General features: G+C 35.6%; 1 protein-coding gene across 1 annotated transcript; it reads right to left on the bottom strand.

Moving 5' to 3' along the window:
• Positions 1–13,214: 13,214 nt before the first annotated feature.
• Positions 13,215–14,778, bottom strand: LOC114187754. Its single transcript, XM_028076104.1, has 2 exons — positions 14,537–14,778; positions 13,215–14,427 (listed from the first exon to the last, which is right to left on the bottom strand). The coding sequence occupies exons 1-2, from the start codon at positions 14,776–14,778 to the stop codon at positions 13,215–13,217; spliced, it is 1,455 nt and encodes a 484-aa protein (XP_027931905.1).
• Positions 14,779–19,458: the final 4,680 nt, after the last annotated feature.

Here is a 19,458-nt window from a genome sequence, read left to right as displayed (position 1 = left end):
TCCATTCGTACTATCTCATCTTTATTACAAGTTCATAATGGATAAAACATCATAATGTCTATTACAAAAGGTAGGAAAGCATAACATAAAGAAAATCCCCCATCAGTAGCCCCGCTCTGTTGCTAAGCATCAGCATGATCACCTGAATTCACGTCTGCTCCCACGTAACAAGTCACGTGATCATCGCCAAACACAAACACACAAACAAGCAAGGGTGAGCTGAAAAGAAAAATAATACAAACAATAAAATAATAAGAATTGACCCTCACCCAGTCCAACTTAATCAATTTTAGATTATTGACCTTTCTATAACATTATACCCCAATCTCATAACCTATATGAGAAAGATCCATTCACAACCTTGGTCCTTAGGGATTATCATGCTCCCACGAACCTACCCGCTCGTGGTCCAACTCTACGGACCTCCCCGCCCGTAGTCCAACTCTACGAACCTGCCCGCTCGTAGTCCAACTCTATGAACCTGCCCGCTCGTAGTCCAACATGCGTGAACACCTACTATGAACCTCCCCGCTCATAGTAGCCTCAAGTGTGAGCACGGAACATACGAACCTCCCCGCTCGTATCCCCACACAAGAGTACCACAGATACGGACCTCCCCGCCCGCATCAATCACGCATCTCAAATCTCCGTTACGAACCTCCCCGCTCGTAACTAATCCAGCATATCCTGAACCCACTAAGAACTTAGTCCTTAAAGCCCAAAGGTTAGCACAACAACCTGCCGCAGCAGAAAATAAAACACCGACACTGCCTAGGCAATTGTCAAGTGGAACAACTTCACTGACCGCCTGGCGCCACACTCAGCGCTGCCAGGCGCCACATTACCATTTTGCCAAAACTGTCATATTGCGTGACTTCCGCCTAACGGGTCTATTTGCACCGCTAGACGCCACACCAGTAATGTGATACTACTGGTTTAAAGTGCTAAAATAGTGTACATATAACAATTAACCAAACAAGTTCTCCGCCAATCCGAAACATCATCTTCATAACCCAAAAATCTTCAGAGTATTATAATATAAATTTCTACAAAATATGCTTTGTATAATCGTCACCCCGCTAATCCGCAGCATACGCATATATATAAAACTCATGCTATCTATGGCAACACATATTCATACATAAATATTAAAATCATGTAAATTAAAATATTACACCAAAAAAAACATTAAATACACCTTATAAGGAATCTACGGCCCCGTAACTAGGGATGGCAACGGGGCGGGGCGGGTACGGGTATCATGATCCCATCCCCATCCCCATAATAAAAATTCATCCCCATCCCCATCCCCAAACTCAATGGGTATACAACTTTTGACCCATCCCCATCCCCACCGGGTAACGGGTATTTTCTTATACCCATACCCATACCCATTTTTTTATTGTTCCATATATCAATTAAATATTTTTTATAAAAAAAATTTAAAAATCACACCAACGGAATCATGATACTATCAAAATATTCAATATTAAAATAACATACTCTTTTTGATTTTCATGATGTCAAATATTAAGAAAAATATTATAATAGTATAAATCTCAAATTAAAGTATCAAATAACAACTAAATAAAATTCAAATAATTATATAAAAGCTAAAAAATTACACATTACTAAAATTTTATAATAACCAAAATATTTATTAATTTTACAAATGATCAGTGGTTTCATTTGCATTCGATCCACCTACATAGAAAAAAAATGAAAAATTAGATATGATATAATAATTGAAATTGAAAATTTTAATTACTAGAATATAATGTACCTTCTTCATCAGATTCATTTTCACTCATGAGAACATCTTTTCCTTTTAATTTTTTAACACCTACAAACACCAAATGTAGAATATTAGATGAGAATTCACAAAAAATACTAACAAAAAATATTAATAAATTTGAGTAACTTACCTAGATGGTTTGAGTTCCATATCCAACTTCTTTTACACATCAAAGCCTCTATAGTAATATGATGAAGTCGACTACGGTGAGAAGTTAATATCTGACCACCAGTACTAAAAGCAGATTCAGAAGCTACAGTTGTTATTGGAATAGCTAAAACATCCCTTGCAATTGCTTGAAGGGTTGGAAACTTTAACCCATTTGTTTTCCACCATGATAGGATATCAAATTCTTGTGTAACCGGCAAATTATCTTCTTCCAAGTAATAATCCAACTCTGTTTTCATAACTGTAGTTCTAGATTTTTTCTTTTTTGCCATAAACTCTAAAAATTCATTCGCATCATTATCAACATCCTTTCCCAACTCCAATGATGTAGCTCTATAAGAAGAAGTTTCATTCTTTTTTGATTGATATTCCAAAACCAAATCATAGCATATTTGACGAATCCTACTAAGTTTCAGATCAAAATCATTACCATACAATTTATAAAAATAATATTCTAACATGTCCATCTTGTACCTTGGATCTAAAACTGAAGCAATTGCCAATATGTTATATAACAAAAAACAAAGAGAATGAGAAATATGTTATATATATATATATATTATATATAAAAAAGTATATTTTATTTATATGTATATATACTATATTATATTATATTATATTATATTTTATGTGTAAATATATTATTTATTTATATATATTTTTTAGATTATTTAATAAATTATAAATAATTTAGTAATTTAAGCGGGGACGGGTATTTGGGCGGGTATATATATATCCCCATCCCCATCCCCATCCCCAGTTGAAAATTTCGGGTATTACCCATACCCATACCCATACCCAGTCAAAGCGGGGATTCCCCGTCAAAACGGGGACGGGTTCGGGTAATACCCACGGGCACGGGTTTATTTGCCATCTCTACCCGTAACCAAACTTTTCTAGAAATTCCATTCGTGCATTAATTCGCAATTTAAAACATTCAAGGATACTCATTCCATATATATATATATATATATATATATATATATATATATATATATATATATATATATATATATATATATATATAGCCCGCTGCATATATAACACCAATATAATTCTTCAAACTCAAACTATTTCCTTATTTATTTCACAACATCATAACCCCTGGACTCTCGAACATTAACTTATTCCATTTAATTTTGATAAAAAAAAATAAAAGGAATTATTAGAATTGTGAATGCGGTTATAATATTAGCACAACCCATATGTTTCAATACATCTTTAACTAAAATGAAACAACACATAATAATTTCCACATGATGAAATATAAAGAATCCAAAATTTCTCTATAATGCCAAGACATCCAATGAAAATTACTAATCCCGTAAAAATTTGCATTCATACCATACATTTTTGAAAGAGAACCAAATCCGCACTTATACTTATAATAACGCCACTGCAATCTATTTGGCCACACATCAACTCAGAAAACAATCACCATTTACCATCCAATCAAATGAGTTTATTGTACATCTTTTACCCAAAACTCCAGCCACAAAGGAAACATTGGTAAACTAGAATAATATTACTTAAATATTAAGGTGTATTCAATCTGCCATGTTAAAAGCAATTCCCCATTTCATTAGAATCTTCACGGCCTCGGAACATAAAACTTAAATGTCCCAACCCCTAAAGAAAAATCCCCTTTTGTATCTTTTCATAAAAAAATGGAAAAGAAACAAAATAAAAATAACAACACAATAACACATCAATTCTGCACGTTTATTGATAAGAACCCACTCGTAAATCTATTCGTAATAACCCGAGAATAAAACCAAATTACCAATCTTCTCATGGCAATATGCTTTTAAACTTTAATAACGAAACCCATTCCAGAAAAAAATATGGTAGCTCCTTTACGCCCAACAATATTTGAACCAACAATACGAAATCTAAAAAAAACCATACGAAATATGGAGTAGGTATCTTATTGACAAAAAGTGCAGTAAAACTACACCAGTATCACCATATAAAATCACAATAACTCCTCTTACCGGTTCACACAGAAAATAAAAGATATTCAAACATTTTGAATGTATTCATACAAAGAGCAAACAACAAGAATCATTGCATCAAACCACAAAAGAGAAAAGAAACAAATTCAGTTTCCCTTAACACAAATAATCTAACTCAAAAAGTAAATTTCACAAATTTACCATCCCATAATCACTTTGAAATCTTAATTTGAACACAGTCAAACAATAACAAAAAGAAGGTTTAGCCCCCCTTACCTCTGATCCTCGCTCCAATTGAAATTTAATGAATTGTGCTTGTTGTTCCAGGCCCCCTCTATAGGTATCTTCTTCAATTCCTTCAACCCTCACTCACTCCCTCTAGACCACGAAAATTCCCAATCTCTTCTCTGTTTTCCTTTGCTATCACTCACTCTCACTCTTGGCCTTCTCACACACTCCTTTCCCCCTCCCCAACTCAGCCCAATTTAATAAATTAAAAGAAAAACGAATTAAATTTATTTTTAAGTTTTATAACCATTATTCTTGTTTAGTGCACCTAAACTGACACCCCTCTGTTTTCTCATGGAATTCCTATAGTTTTTCAGATTTTCCATCACCTAGCAAAACAAAAATATAAATAAAGTCCATTTCCTTTAACACAAGGTTCAAAACCCAAGACCTCCCAACTACCAAGTTCTTGCCCAACCACCAAACTAATTCATGTTCCCTGTCAATTTACTCCTTCGTATGGATTTAAATCATGCTTTCACATTCACAATATAGTAGCAAAGTAAAACAAAATTAAATAAATCTACTAATGACATACTCAGGACTTGAACCCAAGTCCCTTCAGCCTAATTAAGTACTCTAAACCACTTAGGTTCACGTTGTTTCTTGTCTAGGATTTATCAAAGAACTCTCCTAAGGTAGTCCCAACCTTTTATTTCTTATATTCTTTTAATTATTTATTTTTATGAATTTCCTGGATCTCACATTGAGAAATAACGAAAATTCTTTTGGCAAAATAAAAGATTTCTTCAAATGAAACAAAAGTTAATAATAATAGAGTAGAGGAGATAAATTTTTTATATTACCTAGTAAATAAAAGATTTATGCTATTAAATACTTAAATTGAGAATTGTGCCCTCCTGGATGGAGAAGATCTCCAATAAACCGTGGTATTCAATAGGCCAAGGAATAAGGCGAAAATTCAAGTAAAAAACCACATCTCCATAGAGTCGAGGTCATTGTAGGAATCTAGAAGGATGTCTCCACAAAGCCGAGGTCATTGTAGAAATCCAGAAGGATGTCTCCACAGAGTTAAGGTCATTGCATGAATATAAAAGGATGTCTCCACAAAGTCGAGGTCATTGCAGGAATCCAGAAAGATGTCTCCATATAGATGAGGTCATTGTAAAAAACCAGAAGGATGTCTTCCTAGGACCGACGCCCCTTAGGGTAGCTGGTTGATGGTTCAAGATTTACGAGGATGTCACCCTAAGACCGATCTCTCTGTAAGAAGCTAGGATTGAGGAGATGGTGCACGTGAAGATAGAATTTTAGATTATATAAAGTGATTATTTTGGTTAAGAAAATATTTAAAAGAAGGTAATTTAGTTATTATTTAGGGAAATATTCTAGTTGTTATTTAGAGGAATATTTTAGATTATCTCTAAGGCTATTATTATGCTTAATTAATTATGTATATCTATAATATTTGTAACTGATTTACCTTCTATAAATAAGAATGTTACTCCAATCGTCAAGGGACAAATTTATTTTGGCCTAAGCAAGTCTTTAAACTAAGGTTAAATTATTTCTTTCTTTTTGTTTCGATTAAAGGTTATTTTACACTTTTTTCTAGACCGGGACATTGGCACCCACCGTGGGGCTCGGTAAACGAGATCCCAACCACACTTACCATAAGAAACTTACCACCGTGAGGAATAGAAAAAAAAACCCCAACGACCAAGACGAGAAGGAGAACGATAATACTTCTAACAATGTAGCAGATCTTGCCTCCGCAATACTCACAAGAAACTTTTTACATATGCAAGTCATGAGAAGATGATCGATCTATGCTCAATCTCCGCTTACAGATGAACAATCAATCCTTACGATCGAAGCTTACACTCTCTCAATACAGGAAAAAAAATCCAAAGTTCCAAGTATGTTTCTATTCTGGTCAAGAAAAATGCCAGATAATTCTTAACCAAAAACAAAAAGAAAGAAATATTTTTAACCCTAGCTTAAGACTTGCTTAGGTAAAAAAACAATTTGTCCTTGACCATGGGAGTAAAAATCTTATTTATAGAGCAATCAGTTAAAAATATTAGCTTGTAGATACTACATAATACTTAAAGATAATCTAAAATATCCCCACAAGATAGCAACAAAAAAAACCACCCTCAAAGTAATCACTCGAATATTAAAGATATTCCTCAAATCTTCCAAAATTCAGATCTCTCCCGAATATCGGATATTTCTTACCTTGAAATCATATCCTAAATCCTCTACGAAAGCCTCAAATTTATATTGAACATATACGATCTCGTCCTCACACCGATCCCTTTCAACTCATCTTCATGTCGTTCTCTTCCAACTCATCTTCATGCCATATTGCATCAGTCCCCCAATCCATACACAATTCATGTATTCCAAGATAATAATCTCTATGTACTCGGTTTATGGGCGAGAATATTCTCCACCTATCCGGTAGGATGACGAACCGCTCCTTCCAGACTGGTAGATAGCTCTCCAACTTTTGAGCTTCTTCTTCTTAAGAACGAGGAACCCAGAAGTTGTCTTATCACCAACTATCTTTCACCACTTCCCATACAATCATCATTGTTTCTCAACTACCCCCTGCCACATGTCAACCATCAGACGACTTCTTTTCAAATCATGATCTGCATAACCTTCTTCCCTCTTTTATCTCCTTAACGTATAACCCTAAAACAACTATTCAACTTCCCACTTCCCACGACCCTTCTGCTTCTTCCTCGTTGCTTCCATTTCCTTTGCGACATTTTCTTCTCCAAGTACCCCTTCTCTCCTTTCTCTTACTTCATTTTGATTTTTGTAATTACTTTGTTTTATTGTTTATTGATATACCTCCATCAATTTTTTTCTGTTGATTGTCTTCGCCTTTGCTGATTGTCGAATGCCCTTGCTTTTGTTAGTTGTTAAGTACTGTGACTGCTATTTTTCCCCATGTTTGCTCCTAACTTATTCTGAGAAAAATCCTCTACCATATGCCCTATTTTTTCATCGCACACAATGTCTACCTATTACGACTCCCTTTACTCTTGGGTTCCTCTGGCTTTGCAAAGGGAAACCTCCTCCATGACCACCTTGACTAGAATTAGGGCGTTTAGACGCCATCAAACCTTGTGCAAAAGTAACAAAGCTGACGTAGCTATTACTACTTGCGACAATGATGAACCTATTTGTAGAGATGGTATTTTGTTTCCACTACCCCCACAGAAATTCAACTATATGTACCTTACTTTGTTTGAAAAATTAGGGTTAAGACTCCCCTTTAACACCTTTGAGAAAGAACTCCTCACAACCTTAAACGTACCCCCTTGTCAGCTACACCCCAACAGTTGGGCCTTCATCCGTGCCTTCCAAGTGATATGCACTCACTTCGGCATTACGCCCTCGGCCAACATGTTCCTTTATTTCTTCGAGTTAAGAGCCCCACCCAAGCAACTGTGGGCATCCCTTAGTGGGGTCAGTGGCTGAGGCTTATTGACTCCATTCAACTCATTCTACAAGGGTTTTAAGGGGGTCTTTGCAAAAATAGTAGCTCCCGATCATAATCCTTCCCTCTTAGAAGGCTTTCCCTTATATTGGTGTTAATCCCCAAATTTACAAACCCCTCGACAGTTAGGCGACCTGGATCCTTCCGAGAAAAGAGACTGCCTGATGCTAGAACAACTGGATATTATTTTTGATACTCAAAAACTTTTAGAGCTCGAATTCCGAGTAGTGGATACTTTTGATCGGTACATACTTTTACTTCTAATTTCCTTCCAATTTATGTTTCTGCCTTCTTTAACCTTTTAATTCTTGTTTTCACAAAGAGCTTAATGGCGATGTCACAAGAGGATATGCTGAAACGAGCTCGACAATTGAAAAAACAAAAAACCACCACACTTGGTGCCAGCCCCTCAGTACTTCTTCCTCACACTGAGGTCCATGAAGAGGTATCTGAACCCGATCCCGAGCCCTTGACCCAGAAATTTAAATCCCGAGGAAAGAAAATAGTCAAGGCTACCTCTCAAAATTCTATTTCCCAAGCCCAACTTGCTCCCCCACAAACAGTGGATGACATATAAATAAGGTTTTGGCATCCCCAATTCCTACATTCTCAACACAGTCGAAAAGACAACCTCCTTCGCCATGATGTTGATCTCCTGAAAACCCAAGACCTCAAAACTCTTCATGAAAGCGCTTTAGCCAATCTTAATAAGGCCAAACGTATACTTTTATGTTAATGAAGCAATTTAACAACCTCTCTGCTCAGAAAACGAAGGATCTAGAACAGAAAGAAAAGTCACTTGACTCCTCTCGAGCTGAGATCTCTCGCCTGGTCACCGAGGTGGCCGAGCTGAAGTCCCAAGTGAAAGAAAGAGATGAACAGCTGTTTGATATGAACACCCAACTGAAAGACCTCGAAACCGCAAGAAAATCCTGGATTTCCAAAGAAAAAGATCTACTTAACAATTAAAAGGTTCTTAAAGATTAGATCGGTTCCTCTCTCAACAAAGGCTTTCAACTAGCGCTTGACCAAGTCTGCATCCTTTGTCCCGATGCTGATTTATCTCAAGCAGACATCTCCAAATCCATTGTTGATGGGTGACTTATGGAGACCGAGGATTAAAAACCTTTTATTAACTTAGACTTTTTGCAATTTTACCTTTCTAGTTGGCTTGTACTCTGAACCTCTTTATTTATTTTTGTTCCATTTTGAATGTTTATTTACTTAAAACCGACTATCTATTAATTACTACCTTATCTCGTTTCTTCAAAAAATTTTATCTTCATTATACTTTTTACCACTACTTCCCACGCTTCCCTTGATCTCATTACTCAACACCACCGCCTATCATGCTTAACATCCTTATATACTCACCCCTCATAATCGATCGCACACCAAACTCTCAATTCTTAACACAATTTAATTTAAAACACTCGATCACACACTAAGCTCTCAATTCTTAATACTTAATTTGATTTTAAAATACTCTACACACTCGGTCACGCATTGAGCTCTCAATTCTTAATGCTTAATTTGATTAAAATACTCTACACACTCGGTCATGCACCGAGCTCTCAATTCTTAATACTTAATTTGATTTAAAATACTCTACACACTCGGTCACGCACCGAGCTCTCAACCCTTAATACTTTATTTGATTTAAAATACTCTACACACTCGTCACGCACCGAGCTCTCAACCCTTAATACTTAATTTGATTTAAAATACTCTACACCCTCGGTCACACAGCAAGCTCTCATCCCTTAATACTTAATTTGATTTAAAATACTCTACACCCTCGGTCACACACGGAGCTCTCAACATGGAATAGAACATGAAAATTCTTCATCAAGCACTTCAGCTTGAAATAGAACACGAAGGCTCTTCATCAAGCAACTCGGCTTGGAATAGAACACAAAGGCTCTTCATCAAGCAACTCAGCTTGGAATAGAACACGAAGGCTCTTCATCAAGCAACTCGGCTTGGAATAGAACACGAAGGCTCTTCATCAAGCAGCTCGGCCTAGAATAGAACACGAAGGCTCTTCATCAAGCAATTCAGCTTGGAATAGAATACAAAGGCTCTTCATCAAGCAACTCGGCTTGGAATAGAACATGAAGGCTCTTCATCAAGCAACTCGGCTTGGAATAGAACACGAAGGCTCTTTTTAACATCAAATAACTAATGATTTATATAAAAGCAAAGTACAAATAACTTAAAGAATAAAAAACAATGTCACCTTTTTAACTAAAATAAAAACGCAAATTTTATGCATTCCATGTTCGTGGTATCTCTTTGCCATCCAATGTTTCCAACTTATATGCTCCTTCTCCCAATACCTCTTTGACATGGTAGGGTCCAGTCCATTTCGGTGCTAATTTGTTATCTACCTGAATCAGCTGGGCTTTTCTTAACACCAAGTCCTCTTCTTGAAAACTTCTAGGTACCACCTTGGTTTTATACTTTCTTTCTAATCTTCTCTTAATTGCCTCTCCCGAAATCCGAGCTAGTTCCCTAACATCCTCAATGGTGTCGAGATTTGCACGAAGTCTAGTCTTAGAAGCTGTAGCCACAAATGATCTGACCCTCTCGGTATTTTCAGCAACTTCCACAAGTATCACAACATCCATACCATACACCAAGCTAAAAGGAGTTTCACTTGTGGATGACTGAGGAGTGGTATGATAGGCGCACAATACTCAGTGTATCTCATTCGGCCATTCTCCTTTTGCTGTTACCAACCTCTATTTCACTCCACTAAGTATTACCTTGTTAGCTGCCTCTGCTTGACCATTTGTCTGAGGATGTTCCATAGAGGAAAAAACCTATTTAATCCCGATTTCATCGCATAATTGTCTTACCTGTGAACACGTAAATTGAGTCCCATTATCTGAAATAATACGCTGAGGAACACCAAACCTACATATTATATTCTTCCAAATAAAATCTCTAACTTTGTTTCCCGAAATCAGAACCACGGGCTCAACTTCAATCCATTTTGTGAAATACTCAACAACAACAATCAAGAACTTAAGTTGCCTTACTCCCCTAGGAAATGGACCCAAAATATCTATCCCCCAAGTATGAAACGACCATGGTGTATTAATGGAATGTAATACCTTAGGTGGCGCATTACTCTAATCAGCATGTTTCTGACATTGCTCACACTTCCTTACATACTCCATACAATCATGCTTCATAATTGGCCAGAAAAATCCTCCACACACAATTCTTAATATTAATGCCCTTCCACCAATATGACTTGCACATAATCCTTCATACAACTCGGTCATAATCCGAGCAGCCTCCCTCACATCCACACAAATTAACAAAGGATGAGAAAAGCCATACCTAAACAAATTGCCATCAATCAACGTATATCGACTCGAGTTCCTCTTTATTCACTTTGCCTCCTCTACATCACTAGGTAATTGATTATCAGGAAGATACATCTTTATCGGTGTCATCCAGGATTCCTGAGCTGTTTGAATCTCCATAATCTGATGCTTTTCTCGTACATCCACATGAGGGGACATCAATGTTTCCTTATCACCGACTTGTGCTGACCTGGCTTTGTGAAACTCGCTAATTTTGATAACAAATCTACTCGACAATTTTGCTCCCTGGGTACATGCACAAACTCAAAAACCATAAAATTCTTTGCTATGGCCTGAACAACCTCCAAATACCTGGCTAACTATGGATCTCTAGCTTGAAACTCGCCTTTTACTTGTCCTGCCACTAACGTAGAGTCACTTTTGACCAGCAACTTGGAAACCCCCATCTCTTTAGCTAAAAACATACCAGCTATTAAAGCCTATACTCTGCTTGATTGTTGCTAGCCTTAAATGCAAACCTCAATGATTGGTCAATCAAAACCCCTTCAGGTCCCTCCAACACTACCCCAGCTCCACTTCCCTTTAAGTTAGAAGCCCCATCCATAGATAAAATCCATGACCATTCTCCACTTTGACGATCGCTAATCGGATCAGAAAGTTCTACTAAAAAGTCAACCAAAAATTAAGCTGTAATCGGTCCTCTAGACTCATACTGTAAGCCATATTCTGAGAGTCCTATCGCCCATTTGACCAATCTGCCTGATATATCAGGCTTTTGTAATATATACCTAATAGGTAGGTCTGTCATCACCTTTATGTGATGATTTTGAAAATAATACCTCAAACGTCGTGTTGACACAACTATAGCCAATGCAGCTTTTTCTATCATCGGATATCGTACCTCAGCCTCATGAAGTACCTTACTTATAAAATATACTGGCTTTTGTTCTTCCCTTGATTCTCGTACTAATACCAAGTTGACCGCTTATTCGGTAATCGAGATGTATAACGTCAAATCACTATTCCTTTCTAGTTTGCACAACACTAGAGGCTTACTCAAGTATTCCTTTAATTTCTGAAAAGCTTATTCACATTGATTAGTCCATTAAAATTTATCATTTTTTCGCAAACATTGAAAATATGGAAAACCCTTATCTCCACTTTTAGCAAGAAAACGAGATAGTGTCGCCATTCTTCCTTTTAACCTCTACACCTCTTTCACATTGCTCGGACTCCTCATATTTATAATAGCTTGACATTTGTCTAGATTAGCCTCTATCCCTCTCTTAGTAAGTAAAAATCCTAAAAACTTTTCAACTTTCACACCAAAAACACATTTCTCAGGATTCAGTTTGAGTTGATATTTGTTGATGGTAACAAATAATTCTGCCAAATCTTCTTGATCTTGCCTTTCTTCTACCGAGGTCACTACCATGTCATCCACATAGGCTTGTACATTACGTCCCATCACTGACACCAATATTCAATCCATTAACCTCTGATAAGTGGCCCTGCATTCTTTAGCTCAAATGGCATCACTTTATAACAATAATTTGAAGTTTCCCCCATGAATGCGGTCTTGTCTTCATCCTGTGAATGCATCTTTATCTGATTATATTTTGAATAAGCATCAAGAAAACTCAGCAAAGCGCAACCTGACGCACTATCCACCAATGCATCTATGTTAGGCAAAGGATAAGAATCCTTCAGACATGCATTATTCAAATCAGTGAAATCAACACACATCCTCCATTTGACGTTCGATTTTTTGACCATTACTACATTTGCTAGCCATGTAGGATACTAAATCTCCCTTATATGAGCTGCTTTTAAGAGTTTCTATACCTCCTCTGCAACAGCTTAAGCACGTTCCCCACTTAAAATCGTCTATGTCTTTGAACCTTGGGTTTGGCCGAGGGATTTATATTGAGCCTATGACATAAAAAATCAGGATCTATCCCCACCATATCTGAAGTAGTCCAGGCAAATGAAGAAAGATTATTCTTTAATACTTATGTGATCCTTTGCTCTTGGTCTAACTTCAAATCTCCCCCTATCTTCAGTTTTCTACCCTCTATTAATATCTCTTTCACCTCTCCCACAGGCCGATGTCTCCTTTCTGGATGCACCAATCTAGGATCCATTTCAGATTCGACAGGTGCCCCTGTCGTAGTCACAATGTAAGTGACCTTTCACCTCGCCTTGAGACTATCTTCATAACATTTACGATCTATTTCTTGATTCACTGCCATTGTAACTACCATCCCATCATCCGTAGGGAATTTCATCTTTAGATGAACAGTAGATATCACGGCCCCCAATTTGTTGGTAGAAGGTCCGCCTAACAACAAATTATATGAAAGTGGAGCGTTTACAAGGATATATCTTACAAAAATTGTTTTAGTAACCTCTTTGTCTCTGAAAGTTGTCCACAAATCCACATATCCTCTGACCTCCACCTGATCTCCCGAGAACCCAACGAGCACCCCATCAAAGGGTTGTAGATGATCGATGGGAATTTGCAACCCTACAAAGGCATTCCAAAAGATCACATTTGCCAAACTCCCCTTATCCACCAAGACCCTAAGAACATTCCTTCCCATTGTAATGACAGATAACACTATCAGATCATCTTCATGGGGTACTACTCCTTTTAAATCTTCGCTTAAGAACATATTATCAGGGACTTTCTTTGGTCGTTCAATTTTAGTTGTCGTCATAATACTCCTCACATATCTCTTTCGAGCTAAACTGGTTTGTCCACCTCTAGCGAATCCTCCCGCAATTATATTGAAATCTCCCAGAATAGGTTCTTCATGGAGCTCGGTTGCCGAGGACAGAATAGGCTTTTCTTTAATGTTTATCTTGACATATTTTTTCATTAACCCCCTATCCAGTAAAGTAGATAATTGATTAGCCAAAGTATAACAAGAATCTGTATCATGTCCCCCAACCTGATGAAATCTGCACCAAGAGTTCGGTCGAGAGTTGAGAATCTTTCCTGTATTACTAGGATAACGTAAGTGCTTAGTTATCTCAACATATTCTAGTACCTCAGACGGAGCAACCTTAAGAGTGGGCATCCTCCGAACCCTATGAAGCTCATTTCTTTTTTGTGCTAAATAGGAAACAAATTTCCTATCTAGCATTTTCCGAGGAGGAGTTCTTTCTTTTCTGAATGGCCTAACAGTTCTTTCATTCTCATTATTGATCAATAGCCTCTTATCTCCCGATCTTTTGTGTCGCAAAGCTTCCTCAATTTTGATCTCCACTGCTGCCCTTTGCCGAATCTCCATTAGAGTTTTTGGCGAAATCCGATATAGTGATTCACTAAAAGGGCTAGCATGAAGCTCCTTTACAAAGGCTTTCACAAGCAATCCTTCATTCGGATCCACTATCTTCATTCTGATATGGAAAAAATCGATTGAGAAATTGTTTCAGTGACTCTTCCATATTATGACGTATGTCAAACATGTCTGCCATCTCCAAGGGTTTAGCCTTATTGGTCGATAACCTTTCCAAGAATGCGCGTGAGAATTCAGCAAACAATTTGATTGTGGCATTGGGAATAATACTGAACCACTTGAGGGCGATCTCCGTTAACGTGCCTACGAACATCTTACATCGTATCGCGTCAGTTCCACCTGAAATTAGCATTCGCGCTTGAAATGTCTCCAGGTGCAATTCAGGGTCCAAATTTCCCGAGAAAGGTGTGATCTTGGGAATCACAAAGTTTTGGGGGATCAGTTCATCCATGATCTCCTTTGATAACAGGTGGACTTCATTCACATCAGTGGTTAGACGACTAGTATCTCAATAACCGATCCTGGTTGCGTCTATTCTACTCCGCATCTCCTCATTTGATTTCCTCAACAGTTCTTGTTGTTGGAGAGCCTCTTCTAATCGCTGATGTGTTTCCTCAGCTTCTTTTTGAAGACGTTCTCTTTCTCCCAGCACCTAGTCTCGGAGGAGTTGAAGATCCTCTTCAGCCTTCTTGCGAGCTTCTTCCCTTTCTTTTTCTAACTGCGTTTGATCTTCCTCCGCTTTCAGCTTTATTTCTTCATTCTGCTGTCGTAGTTCCATAATGCTCTGCATAATCTGCTGCCTGTTGGTGCTTCTTGTGCTGCTTTTTTGTTCCTGTTCATTGTCACTACTTCTAACGATCTTTGCCTTTTGTCTGTTGAAGTGGAGTCAATATCGAGTTTTACCGTACCCCACGGTGGGCGCCAATATTATGGTCAAGAAAAGTGCCAGATAATTCTTAACCAAAAGCAAAACGAAAGAAATATTTTTAACCCTAGCTTAAGACTTGCTTTGGTAAAAAAACAATTTGTCCCCTAACCATGGGAGTAAAATTCTTATTTGTAGAGCAATCAGTTACAAATATTAGCTTGTAGGAATGGAATTTGGAGTGGTGAAAGAAGACTAGACTAGAAACTAGACTAGTGGAAGGTGGCTAGAGGAAATGTTGGAAACCCCTAGCTTAGGTGCTCTCAAAATAATATAAGAGTGGAGTGATCTCAACATAAGCATTCTATTAGCAATTTCAAGAGTAACCTTACAAAGAGTGTGGAGTCTCTCATTTATAGTAGAGAGCATATCCGAAAATGAAAACCAAATACAAGACTAAATGAAAAGCAAATGCAAGGTGGCCATGTGAAGCACATGTGTTTAGATCTAGATCTAGATCTAGATCTAAGATCCACAAAAAGTGGATCACATGCCATGTGGCATGTCACACTTTCCTCATTTAAGACATGTGCTAAATGTGCAACTCATGGCTAAGGCTAGATGCAAACTTGGTCTAGATTTTTGTAACTGGGCTTGAATGAACCCAATTGCAAAAGCTAGATCAATTTTGACCCAAAACTACTTCTAGTAATATTACAATTTATTTTTAAATCATGGCCTAAACAATGGGCCCAACAATAAAGTCTAATTTTATGTCTTGCCATGTCTCTTGTTATTGGACCTTTGATTGGACTTGGGCATTGAGGTGCATGTGGGCCATGGAATGGGCCTTGACGTTGGCCTAAGCTATAAGCCTTGTTGGGATCACATTAGTAAGTCCCCTTCGCAGCTAGGACCTGATCAAGTCAAGTGGCTAAGACTTCCTACATTTCTTCACGACATAACTTACTCTACTCTATTTGAGTATGAGCGGTTATTAGAGAAAGGATATCACCATAAAGAATCCTTATGCCAATGCATACACTAATAACTACTTCCACCTAGAATTTCTCCTTGAAATTGTATGATTCACATCTCATTCCATGCTCTCATAAACACTAGTAAAATCGACTTATTTTCATTAATCATGTGTAGAAAACATATCAATCATTCTATTCAATTTAACTGATAAGTGTGCAGAACCTAAGACACTTGCCCAACAAACACATCCTCTCATTGGGCAAAACACACATTTCGACCAATGACCAAGTTGTTGGCTCAACGAGTGTTTCGTTGGGAGTCCAAGGAAATAAATCTTGAATAATTCCTCTGGCAAGAAATACTCGCCCAACGACTCCCAAATCAGGGGTATCACTGTTTTGGAATTCACCCAGCGAGAATTATTCGCTCAGCGACTCCCAAATCAGAGGTATCTCTGTTTTGGAATTCGCCTAGCGAGTCCCAAATCAAAGGTATCCTTGGTTCATAATTCGCCCAGCGAAAATTTGCTCGTCCAGCGAGTTTGCATAATTTTGCAAAACAATAATTCTGTAGAATTTTGCAGTCTCAACCACACCATACGGCCTAAGGATCTTCACAAATATCAGTTTGCATACAAAATCTTATTTCATCATTAACATTAGTGGAATTTGAACTAACAGAACACATTAGTTTCACAACATTTCTAAGTAATTCACATTACAATTAACATATCGATTCATACACACAAATCAACACAAAACCACTCAATTTTACAAACCAAAAATCCAATTCAGTCATGCAATCCATCAATTAAACAATTTCACATGTTCTAAACAGTCTAATTAGCTTCCCTTACCTGTACATGACTCAAATGACCTAAAGAGTTCCAAAATCCCCTTTTCGCTCACGAAACTCACAACTCAACCCAATAGAAACATAAACACGATCAGGAAACATCATCGGAACTGTTGATCAACGAAGATTCATCTGAAAAACTAAGAAGTCACATGCGATTCAAGATTGATCACATGTAGACATAATGACAATTGACCAAGAAATGAGTAGAAAATCCACTTACTCAAATGAGGAAACTAATAGGACAAGGTTAGAGAACTCGCCACCAACATCATCCTAATGATCTTTGATCGTCAAACAGATTAATATATAGTAAGATACTATAGGGAGAAGGGAGAGAACTCCTAAAAAAGTGTTTCTAGAGGGATGAAATATTTTTAAGTAATGGAATCTTTTTATGAAATTATTTTTTACAGAAACCTTTTTATTATTAAAATAATAATAGGATATCATTATTTAAAATATTGTTATTCTTAAAACAAGATTTTCTATGTTGTTACCATTGATCTTGGTTAATGTTATTTTTCGGTCAAAGTTTATTAATTTATTTTATTGATTTTTGTAAAACTTTACTCGATTGACTTTAACCGATATTCTTTTCACTTGATGCCGAATACAATTATTTAAAGTAACACCAATCAAAGTTATTTTTACGATATCGATGATTGAGAGTTTTTGCCAACTTTTTCTTTTATCAATGTTGATTGGAAAATATTTTCAATAGAAAATGATAAAAAAAAATCCTAACTAATTTTGGTCGAAAATTTTCATATTCAAACACAACGTATTTGTTAGTGATAAAAAAAACCTAAATATACATTTGGTCCCTATTTTTGTTGATTTTATTCAATTTGGACCCTATTTTGGTTTTATGTTCAATTAGGTCCTCATTTTCGTTAAATTATGGTCAATTTGGTCCTTTTCACTAAAGGTGTTTAAATAGTTAACGTTTTTGAACAGTACATGCCACGTGTCAGCTCCTTGTTTTTTTTTGATTCCTTTTTAATTTTTTTTTAAATTTTTTTAAACTTTTTTTAAATTTTTTTTAAATTTTTTTAATTTCAAAAAAATGGTCCACGTGTCAAGTCACAGTTGTGTCACGTATCAATGCTAGTGCCACGTGTCAGCTTGTGGTAGTATTATTTTTTTTGTTCAATTTAGTCCCTATATTCGTTATTTTTGTTCAATTTAGTCCCAATTTTTGTTCAAATAAATCAATTTTGTCCCTTTGAAATTGACACTAAATTTAATATCTTTTATACAAATTATATTAATATCTTTTATAAAATTGACATTTGAATTTATTATCTTTGAAATTTAATTATAAATTATATAAATTCTTATATTTAACTGCTAAATAGAATATAATTATTTAAAATATTATAAGAATATAATTATTTTTTTTCTAATATTTGTATTCTAAAATATTTTTAAAATTGATATATACAAATATTTTAAATATTCAAAATATTTTAGAAAAATAAACTAATATTTGTAAAAATAACATTTACATATAAAATATTTTAGATTTTAATATCTAAAATGCAATAAAAATATTAAATATTTTAAATTTAAATGTGAATTTTACAAATGTTAGTATATATTTTTAAAATTTTAATAATTATATTTTAATAATATTTAAATAATTATATTCTATTTAACAATTGAATCTAAGAATTATATTCAATTAATAATTAAATATTATAATTTATAATTAAATTTAAAAAATAACTAATAATAATGTCAATTTTAAAAATTAAATGGTTTTATTTTAATAAATTTTGGGACTAAATTAAACAAAAATAACGAATATAGGGACTAAATTGAACAAAAATAACGAATATCGGGACTAAATTGAACAAAAGTAAATGATACAACTACAAACTGACACATGACACTAGTATTGACACGTGGCACAATTGTGACTTGATTTCAAAAAAAAAAAGTTTCAAAAAAATTTCAAAAAAAATTTAAAAAAAATTTAAAAAAATTAAAAAAAACCAGGAGCTGACACGTGGCATGTACTGTTCAAAAACGTTAACTATTTAAACACCGTTAGTGAAAAGAACCAAATTGACCACAATTTGACGAAAATGAGGACCTAATTGAACATAAAACGAAAATAAGGACCAAATTGAATAAAATAAAAAAAAATAGAGACCAAATGTATATTTAAACCTAAAAAAAAGTTATTGTAGATCGATAAAAGAATAATCATGATAAATATCAATTAAGAAAAAAATAATATACATCTACGAAAAAAATACTTTTCAATATTGACATAAAAGAAAATTTAACTAATATTGAAAAAAATAACGGTCTAAAAAGAATTTAACAACTATTAACTCAATAAAAAAAACCAGTCGACATCAACTGAAAAGTAATCCTCTCGACGGTATCTCGATCTTAATTAAGTCCATGATGTCCAAA

The sequence above is a fragment of the Vigna unguiculata genome, chromosome 6, assembly GCF_004118075.2.
Source record: "Vigna unguiculata cultivar IT97K-499-35 chromosome 6, ASM411807v1, whole genome shotgun sequence".
Classification (NCBI taxonomy): Eukaryota; Viridiplantae; Streptophyta; class Magnoliopsida; order Fabales; family Fabaceae; genus Vigna; species Vigna unguiculata.
This window is presented reverse-complemented; position numbering and strand designations above follow the sequence as displayed.